The following is a 10,549-nucleotide window of genomic DNA, read 5'->3' on the forward strand; positions in this document are numbered from 1 at the left end:
TGGTGGTTGAGAAATGTATCTGTACAGAGTTTTATTTATTCATCTTTTGATGTGGTAAAGGGTTTGTGAATCGACATGGGAAATGAGTTGTACGTTCAACAACAATGGGAGACGGTTCACATTCTGGCATTTATCATGATTTATAGCGAGGACAAACAGAAATGGACACACGTTGCATTCGGAAGGGTCATTGACTCGAGACCCGTCGTCCACGGGTTCTAGCTCCAATAACATTGATGCAAAAGTGGTATAACTGAGTTGAAATTTTGTTGAACGTAAAAAGTTCATGCCTCAGTCAAATTACAAGGAAAGAGAAACATAAATTGGTAATTTTCTGGCCATTAGGTTCTAGGACAATATTCACTTCCTGCTCTGGACATGTAAAGGCGTTGAGAAACAGATGTCTAGAACATCATCTCTTTCCAAGAAATAATGGGCATCACTTGGAAACATAACAAAAACTCCCTTACAAATGCCCGAAGTGAAGCCAGAATATTCGAATTAGCTGGGCTGAATAACGTTAAGACATCTTACATCCCAAGAATGTGAACGTTAGGCGATGTTCTCTGATCAAACTGTATTACCAAACTATCAATTTGGACCCCAGGTTCAAACAAGAACACACATTATCAATAACTCAAATTGATGGTTTGCACGCCTAACAATAGAGCATTTTCAATAAACAACATATTAATGTGGTTCCAAGAGGCACCTGAAAAAAAATGAAAAGAGATATATGGTTTAGGAGTTCGGAGTTAAAGACCATAAAACGCAGCAGATTTGACAGTATTGCATTTTTACCAACTTTACCAAATGGGTGCTCTACGTACCCATCATAACCTCATAAAATCATGTGCTCAACATCAGAACTCAATAACAAAGACTACGTAGTCATGTACTTGGTATCCGTATTTCATGCTCAGTTACAACATTCATTAATATTTCTATACACAAAACGTCATACAAGAGCTTAACAAAAACTAACATTTAACTACCACACTACACACCTGCGAGCCGATATCAGCTCATAAATTCTTTGTTATGATGACGTTCCTCCTTGTTGAAAAATGTAACTAGAATTGCATCGGCCATATTCATATGTTGGAAGTAAAAGAAAAATAGAAGTACTAGGGATATGAGATTACTTTCACCCTAATTGTCCAGCAGTTGCACATTGAAGAAGGCTCAGACACCCATCATTTGAAGAACCTAATAATTAACATCTTTCATAATGAAACCCACCATTCAATAAGCTCGCAACAAATTGTACAAATTAACATATCAGGTACTGCTACTCACCAAATTTGCAATGCCAGCAAGCAATTTTTGGCAATTGAAATGTAATGCGAGATCATATAACCAACAACTTAGGACCAGCCATTGCATAAAATGAGTAGTTGTATTCAAAAGGCTTCGTGACTTCTGCAAAATAATTCCAATTACATGCATCAAAATACAAGATATATTAATTAAAGTCCATAAACCAGCTTTCCTTTCTAATAACAATATATGGATAAATAATTTTTCCCCATTTAAGTTATGCAGTATGTCATTTTATTTCCTGCAATGATTTCAACATTAAGAAGTTGGATATTTAGAAAATTCACACATCCCACAACATGTGGCTCCAAAATCCAAACTGTGCAATTATCAGTACCCTCAATCCTGAAATATCTGCAGACTATGAGATTGTGACACCACTAACTCCATCATTGATTGATAAGCAATAGGACACACTATTGCGTGCTTGTTACCTCATTTATTGGGACACACTATTGCATGCTTGTTACCTCATTTAACCTCTTGCTATCTCATCTATGTCTAGAGTGACTTTGTGAGCCAATTTTTTGTGCCTCTGTGCATCCCTTTTCCCATCCACTTGTCCTACTTGGAAATTTTAATGGCACTTGCTGATCTAATGAAATGACAGCCTGGCATTTCATTACTACTCTTTTACATTCCCTCTCTACAATAACTGTACTGTTTAAAAAAATTGGTCGAACTTTTTCTCAGTGCCAAAAGGCGAAAAACATCAACTGTGCAACCAACGTTGAGAAGTTTTAAAACTAAAAATTAGAAGAATCATGCACATAATGTATATGCAATGTGATTGGATATAAAAGAGAAAAAAAATTGCAGGTATGCCAATGATTCTTCTCACAGTAGGTAAATCAACAATACTGCTGACGAAACGGTTTCTGACAAAAAGACAATTGCCACCAGGGGTGGAGGTGGGGATGGGTTGATTTGGGGGTAAATAGGTTTTGCACAATTGTAATTTACAATAGTGTGCCTTGTTCCTGAGGCATACACCTCTGGAATATAACGATAGCCTATCTGGCAGATCACTGAACACCTAAACCCCTCAGGCAGTTAGGTCTCGCGACTCTCACCTCCCTATGAGGCATGCATTAGAAACACCTTTAAAAACACTGACCAAATTAATAAACACGCTAGAATACATCAACAGTATCCTAATTCCCACACCCTTCATCATGAAAATCAGAACATGCAGGGGACCATACAGAATAGAATGACAAGGGAAAGAAAGGGAAAGAAGGGGATGGGAGAAAGATTTTAGCTCAATAAAGCAACCACTCAAGGCAGCATACCCAGTAGCATACTTATACGCTAGAACTTAGACTAAAATAATTGAATAATTAGAAAGAAGAAAAACTCAAAGCATACCCTTTGTGTTAAGGTCCTTAAGGATATGAACTTGCTTGAGCGGCCAAATCACTGCGGCCGGTAAAGACCAAGTAATGGTTTCTCTCTCTCTTCAACTCTCTTCCTTGCAGCCTCCCTCGCTTTAAGTGCAGCTGCTTCTTGTGCGGATATAGCCCTTGGCTTCTCCTCTTGCCTCTTTCTCTTTCCAACAGAAACTGACGAACGAGCACCTTTAACAGATCTCATAGGGTTTAAAGAAGCTGAGACCACTGGCCCAGGTGGAGGCCCATTTTGAGATTTATCAGCACCTTTGTTTTCTGTAGCTGGTCCTGCCCCTGAAGTTGACCCTGGCTTTTTCAAAATGGTTTCTTTATATCCAGCATTTGATAAAAACTGCGGGTTCGCATATGCCTCTTCCTGTGCCACCCATTTTCCTGTTGTGTTTCTTCATGTAAATATACCAACTACAACATATATTCTGAAAGAATTATTAAGCCAACACAATAATTAAAATAGAAGTGCAGTGAGTCAATACCTATAGCGTCAGAATAGTAGAAGCCTGAATTCGCATCATAGTAAAAGCCGTTACTTTGATTGTAGTAATAACCAGAGGTACTGTTATACTGCCATTCTGTCATCAATCAGAGCTGAATCAGTTTTAAAAGTAAATAATGGAGTTGAAATAAGAAATACTCATCAATCACCAAAAAGGCATGCCTCTTCAAATAGCAATAAAGGGCCCATTCATTAACTAACAAATAATATTCATAAACCACCTCCCCTAAAGGCATACTTCTTTAGAATTTTAATTTTTGGAAGAATCTGATTTGCTCATCGATTGTCGGCCAACTAACAAACCAGACAAGTGTGGCAAGAGATCAAACCTGAAAACACATTTCTCGTAACATGTCTAGTTCATTCTAACCCATTTTCAGAACTTACTAGCATAATGTCTTCCTCTCCTGATCAAAATCCCAAATTTGAAAATGCAATTTGGGTTTCCGCTCATTAGAAAAAAAGAATTAAAAAGAAGAAAGGGAAAAAGATAATCTTATTAGCTTTGTAATGAACCATGTCTGCCTTTCTTCTTTCTCCATTGTAGACTGCTTTCTTTGGTAAAAGGCTTTATGGCATTATCATATGACGCTTACATCAGCTGTAAGGAACCTAAGTCAGCAGAGTTTTTCAAGCTTAGAGTGGTGAGGAATAAAGTTTATAAACGTAGCCTGATTGTTCTATTGTCTTAACTTAAAAAGACTAAAAAATGTCCTTAATGAGTCGCCCAAGTAGTTGAGCTGTAAGTAAGGTTCTCACCTAGTTAACAGCCCTACTCCCACCTACAATATATTTTTGGGCTAGAAGCCATATGGCTAAGGTGAAAAAACTACACTCTTGACCAGGAAAAAAAAGGCAACAGATTGTCAAAATTTAATTTTAGGATGGGGTTCTCCAAAGTGAGTGCAAACAACAAAATGTGCTGCAACGTGCTTGAGGTGTAATTATATAGGCTTTATTGCAAAGCTTGCAAGTATGGTGCAGCTCTAACATTGAAATAATGCTGGAAACGCAAATTTCCAGTACTTACTCTCTTGACCATCATCTTCAACATCGAATGCCCGGGCATCTCTAGCCTCCTGAAAGCTTGCCACATCCTTTTGATAGCTGCGCTTAGCTTTCTGTAAACATTTAGGGAAAATTGCTTATGTCAGTGTCTCATAGGAGAGAAGACTTTCTCTTTCAATAAACCTAAATCTGTAAATTGTGAACAATAAATTGGAATCCATAAAATGATAGAGTGAGGCAAATTTCTGTGCTCAATTTCTTTTTAAATTCCGATTGGCCATTCTAAATTCTAATGTCTTTTGTAAATATAATTAGGCTTGAAATTTTGAATAGTTAACAGTTACTCTCGGGTTGCTAACAAAGTGGCAGTATTGATGAGAACAAGGCAAGGAGTAAACTTAACTGTTGTATTAAATGGGAGAGGAACTACCATCAAAGAATTACAATAATAAACTGAACCTCCATTAGTGGAGTAAATGCACTACTGTTGTAAGCTATTTATAACTTCGAAATGACCTTCGAATACTCACTGCTTCAATTTGCAGAAGGGCACGTTCTGCTTCTTTTTCTTCCTTCTCTTTTGCAACTTTCTCTTTTCGCATATCAGCAAGCTTCTTAGCAACATTATCCTTGTGACGTTGACCAAGCTCATGATTTCTAATGCTAGAAGGGTTGTTTGATATGTAGATTTTGCAGAAGTCACACCATTTGTTGCCCTGGCTAACCCAATACTGCAAATAAAGAAAAAGAAAAAGTTACAAAGACTAATGTAAAAGGCATCAGTCGGAGTCAGCAGACAGGAAAATCACTGAAATCAAAACGAATTGTATGCAAAATTTAAAGAGAAGAAAACTATCTTCCAAAGTAATGAAGATTGAGAAAAAGAGAGTCCTTTTTAGAAGAAAGTCAGAAACTACACTAACACCATGTTTGTGAAAATCAAACAAACTTCCAAAGCCTTCGGATATAAATAAGCAGGGATTATCTCTTCTGTAAAATTGAAACAAAACAAAAATTGCCTTCTTTCTTTCCCAAATCCCAACAACGTGCTGGGATCGCATCATGAGCAACAGAGAGTATTTGCTATTAGCATCAAATGGGTCTCAATGGAGCCATAACTATAATCATGGCAAGAACAAGAAGCCCGGTGACATCTTGTCACTTATGTAGTTGGGTTTTACTAATTAGTCATGAACCCAGGTCAGTTCTTGCATTCCCATATTCATACACTCATACATACAATGCAATTAAGCCTTCCAAATTATAAAAGAACAAAAAGCAATAAAATCAAGAAGAGCTATCGTTTTTGCAAGTGATTATCAAAATTGAATGAAACTACAGAAGTTCAGGCGGACGATACCTCAGTCATGGTGGCGAATTTGTGGTTCTGCTGCTGATGGGAGGCAACCCCAAAATCAGACCGTTAGGGCAAAGATCGGAGCTTTGCAGCTATGAAAACTGTGTGAAGAAATTCTGCGCCCAAAATAAAATTAAAAGGGTATCTCTATCTCGCGGAGCGGACACGGAAATTCGGTTTCCCGGGTTTTGTAACTCCGACGACGTTTTGAGTCGGTCATTATTTTACAGGCCCACTAGGCCAATTATTCTTATTGGGCCTTTACTATTTTTGTAGGAATAGTTGTTTATAATATTTTCTTTTATTCGGACCAGCAAAATTCTTCTAAGCCCATCGCAGCCAAACATGTTATCCTAGCTTGCGAGTTTTGGTTTCTCAAAATTCAAACCAAAAGGGCAAAACCATAATCCAACATAGACACTGAATCTAAAAATCGACAGTTGTCTATTTTTGGGTTTATTTTAGGTGTGTTTATATATATTGAATGGTATAAGGTTTCTTTATACAACTATGTTTAGGAATGAGGTATTTAACTAATTTTCTATAATTAATATTAACTTATTTTATAAATATATTATTTATTAACTTAATGGTCGGACCGCTCTACTTATGGGCTTAAAAGTTTAGTCCAAGCTCTAGCATTTACACAACATACTGGGTTGAGCTTGACCATAATATCAGACTGGGCCAGTCCAGCCCAGAAGACAGAGTTAGGCTTGGGCTTGCCCACCAAGCTTAGTCCAATTTTGCAAGCCTATCCAACATCTCTCTTCTCCATAACCTTGAAAGGGAACCACTTTTTATTTATACAAACGATAGTCTTTTGAGTATAAAATATTATAATCTATATGAAAGGAGATGAATTTACGGTACATAAGAACAAGCATACTTGCCTTGGTCAATTAATCTAAACATGAACCTAAACATAAAATCATTGTTAATACAATCATAAATATCACATTTATAAGGACCTAATTAGAGGACGACATCAATTATTATTGAAATTCAGGATGAAAATGGAAAATGGGTTCTGGTTTAACAAAAATTGCAAAATGGGTAGTTTTGGTATAAGTTCACTCCGGCCCTTTTTCTAACCTTTGCCTATGAGCTTCAGCCCAGTCCATTAAAACAAGTCAGCCGGGATTGAGCTGACATTAAATATCTGCATTTGGGCTCAAACTCAATAACTCGACCTGACCAAACATGAAAAAACAAAATACTAAATTAAAAATTCTCAAACAATGATTTTGCTCAAATTCACCAGTTCAGTTGAAAATGATCTAATTTGACTCCAACTCCGAAGTTCAAAACCCCAATTCTCCATTTCTTCTCTTCCTTCTGCAGCAGATCCTCTTCTTTCTTCAGTCCAAGAAGCTTCTGAGAGAACCCAAGAACAGGAGAAGAAACACAAACCCTGAACCCAAGAACCAAGAAAAAGGAAAAATGGATGAATCGTTTTTGCTAATGCTCTCGAATCTCCTCCACCTCCACAACTCCATCGACCCAACAACCTCCCTCCTCTCTACCACCACCACCTCCTCCCCCTCGCCCACCTCCTCTTCCTCCTCCTCCACCCCAACCTCTCTCCTCACCTCTTCCTCTGCCGCCCCTCTCCTCTTCTTCACCATCGCCTCCGTCCTCTCCTTCATCGCCACCTCCCGCCCCAAACCCTCCCCCGCCACCGCCTCAACCTCCGGCGGCACCTCCTCGGCCACCGCCTCCGCCATGTCCGTCTCCGCCTTCCGAGCCCTCGCCACCGAGCACATCTGGTCCCTCGAAGCCCCTCTCCGCGACGCCCAGTGGCGTTCCCTCTACGGCCTCTCCTACCCCGTTTTCACCACCGTCGTCGAGAAGCTCCGGCCTCACATCGCCCTCTCCAACCTCTCCCTCCCTTCCGACTACGCCGTCGCCATGGTCCTCTCCCGCCTCTCCCATGGCTTCTCCGCGCAAACCCTCGCCTCCCGCTACTCCCTCGACCCTTACCTCGTCTCCAAGATCACCAACATGGTCACCCGCCTCCTCGCCACCAAGCTCTACCCGGAGTTCATCAAGATCCCGGTCTCCCGCCGCAGACTCATCGAGACCACCCAGGCTTTCGAGGAGCTCACATCGCTTCCCAACATGTGTGGCGCCATTGACGGAAGCCCAATCAAGCTCCACAACCACAACTTGCCTGGAAACTACAAATGCAAATATGGGTACCCTTCGGTTTTGCTCGAAGTTGTGGCTGATCACAAGAAAATCTTCTGGGATGTGTGTGTCAAAGCTCCAGGAGGCACAGACGACGCAACCCATTTTAGAGATAGTCTTTTGTATAATAGGCTGACTTCTGGTGATATTGTTTGGGATAAGGTGATCAATGTGAGGGGTCACCATGTGAGGCCTTACATTGTTGGGGACTGGTGCTATCCCTTGCTATCTTTTTTGTTGACACCCTTTTCCCCAAATGGGATGGGAACTCCTGCACAGAACCTGTTCGATGGAATGCTTATGAAGGGAAGGTCTGTTGTGGTTGAAGCAATTGGATTGCTGAAAGGGAGGTGGAAGATTCTGCAGGACCTCAATGTGGGTCTTAATCATGTGCCCCAGACAATTGTTGCTTGTTGTGTGTTGCATAATTTGTGCCAGATTGCGAGAGAGCCTGAACCGGAGCTCTGGAAGGACCCTGATGAGAGTGGGTCGCCACCGAGGGTGCTTGACAGTGAGAAGTCGTTTTTCTACTTTGGGGAAAGCTTGAGGCAAGCATTGGCTGATGATTTGCATCAGAGGCTTTCATCGAGATAGGACATGTTTCCTCAGTAAAGGGATGGCTTCTTAACCCTTCTTTATTTCTATGCAAGGATGTCCTGTTTGTTATCTTTGTTCTTCCTTTTAGTTTAGGTGTAGGGTGTAGAACTTGGATTAAGCTAATATGTAATGACTGTCATATAGTTGCTGGGACCAACTGACTTGGTAATGAAAATTACAAGATTGGTAGAAAAAGTGGAAATTCACTAGTGTTTTATCTAGCATTGCTTTCTCATCTCTGTATTTAGCAGGGCCTGGTGAGGGATTAGTAGCCGGTGTGGTTTTATGTCTATTTGGCAGGAAATCTGTCTACCTACAATCGTGTACTTCTTAACATTCCAATATTACTATTGAAAAGTATCATATTGATTGATGAGAGTACTTCTTTGGTGCTTTTGAATTTTGATCCACTATAATGGGTTAGTTGCTTGCATTTTCTTATGAAATTTTTTCTTTTTTAAAATGTTATTCTGGCTTAAATCAGCTAAATTGATTGTCCAAGAAAGTTCCAGGCTCAATAGTTTCATGGTTGTGTTCTTGGTGTCTGTAGACTCTCTTCCTCTCAGGGTTCAGGTCTTGCAGAACTCTCAGATAACAGTATATGTTTCGTGCTTGTCCCTTGTACAGTTTCACTGGCAATGTGGCCAGTTATGTAGAGAAGCACTAATGGAAGGAATGCCATTGCCAGCAACAGTACCCTTCTGAGATTTTATTCTTCCATGACTCACAGCAGAAACAAAGTAGCAGTTAAGATGCTGATCGAAAATAGGCTTATACTGAAACAACAACTAAACTACTCTTTATACAGTGATGTTCCTTAAATCCAAAGTAAATGCTAATAATTGGTTGAGCTAGTGAAACATAGCCTTATATCCTTAACAGGAGGAGAGTTCAAGGTCTAAGTTCCAAGATGGGTGACATTGTTAAGACTGGTGTTCTTTTATGAGAATCTGGATGATGGAGTTTGCTAGAGAGCGCGGAGAACTGTTTGGCACGTGATTGATGGCAAATTCCATAGACTTGAGGTTCCTGGAAGTTTTCATGTTTCCATCAATAGAAATTAGAAGGACAGCTGAGACAAATTATTGAGAGAAGAATACAATCAGAATTCTGGTGAGGATACAGAAGCTCTGCAAAGGTAACCAAGCCAGCGTTTATCCCAGACCTAGTTTGGTCTATAGGTTAAGACTTGCGCAGTCTATTTGATCTAATTGAGATATGAGAGTATACAACTGTTGTATACAACCTCCCTCTCACGATTGATCACAGAACTGGCATGTTATATACAGCATTTCATCCTTCAAATCTCATCGGACGCAGCTTCAAATCCACATCCTTGGCTTCCCAAGATACATTAAGGCAACACGAGATGCCAGCTTCTGAAAACACCGCCAAGTGAACATGGTAGGGCAGAGAAAGATTATGTGCAGTTTCTCTACAAGGAAGATAGAACCTAATGCTTCTTCGGGTCCTTGTTTGCCTTTTGTGCTTCTTCGGTAGCAGACAATTGATGCTAATTATTGCATCTAAAATTGCGTTATATGACAGCACAACAGGCATAAATCCATCAAACTTTGGCTAAATTAACAAAGTTCATAGCCTTATCAATGAAGTTCATGTGACTTCACCAATTCGAAAATCACCGTGCTCGAATTGCAGCAAATATGTGAGGAAAAGCAATTCAACACGCGCTATCATTAGAAAGATGATATGGGGAAGAAAACATAAAAAGAGTTTCAGGATTGATTAGTTTGCTTGAATTGCTTGGTTATAATTATTTTGTGTATAATTATCCAATACTCGAAAGACTTATGCCTCCTCGCCTTATGTCTTCAGTGAAATGTGCTGTTTCTCTTTCTCTTTTTTGTTTTATTTTGTTTCATAAATGCTACACTTCCATCACTTAAATTCAGTATTTTTTGGCTTAAATGCAAAAATGGTCCCTGTGTTTTATCATGTTGGCCAATTTAGTCTATGTGTTTTCAATTTGGCCAATTTGGTACCTACGTTTAGGACCGTTAGCCAATGTTATCCCTTCCGTTAAATTTTTGTTAAAAAAATTTAAAACTATTTAAATATTAATTTTAAAAAATAACTATTTGAATACAAATTAAAGTTCAATAAATAAGAGCAAAACTAAAAAATTAAAAATGTAAAACAAAAAAATCAAAAAAA

At 39.3% G+C, this 10,549-nt stretch overlaps 2 protein-coding genes across 7 annotated transcripts; one reads left to right on the forward strand and one right to left on the reverse strand.

The window, feature by feature from the left end:
- Positions 1 to 235: 235 nt before the first annotated feature.
- Positions 236 to 5,750, reverse strand: LOC103335395 (zinc finger protein ZOP1). 6 transcript variants are annotated; one of them, XR_001677980.2, is made up of 8 exons: positions 5,591 to 5,750; positions 4,761 to 4,961; positions 4,253 to 4,343; positions 3,203 to 3,298; positions 2,689 to 3,101; positions 1,300 to 1,422; positions 1,146 to 1,209; positions 236 to 712 (listed from the first exon to the last, which is right to left on the reverse strand). XR_001677980.2 is itself a non-coding variant. In XM_008238399.3 (6 exons), the coding sequence occupies exons 1-5, from the start codon at positions 5,597 to 5,599 to the stop codon at positions 2,737 to 2,739; spliced, it is 762 nt and encodes a 253-aa protein (XP_008236621.2). In that variant the 5' UTR covers positions 5,600 to 5,750; the 3' UTR covers positions 871 to 1,422; positions 2,689 to 2,736. The 6 variants fall into 6 exon arrangements, 1 of the variants encoding a protein (XP_008236621.2); XR_514324.3 differs by lacking the exon at positions 1,146 to 1,209; XR_001677979.2 differs by having other exon boundaries at positions 1,146 to 1,422.
- A 1,041-nt stretch (positions 5,751 to 6,791) lies between these two features.
- LOC103335397 (protein ALP1-like) lies at positions 6,792 to 8,755 on the forward strand. The gene has a single exon (XM_089055442.1). It carries the CDS (start codon positions 7,031 to 7,033, stop codon positions 8,369 to 8,371), a length of 1,341 nt encoding a protein of 446 aa, XP_088911568.1. The 5' UTR covers positions 6,792 to 7,030; the 3' UTR covers positions 8,372 to 8,755.
- The last annotated feature ends 1,794 nt before the right edge of the window (positions 8,756 to 10,549 follow it).

Source organism: Prunus mume, linkage group LG6, assembly GCF_029339155.1.
Source record: "Prunus mume cultivar Tortuosa linkage group LG6, ASM2933915v1, whole genome shotgun sequence".
NCBI classification, from domain to species: Eukaryota; Viridiplantae; Streptophyta; class Magnoliopsida; order Rosales; family Rosaceae; genus Prunus; species Prunus mume.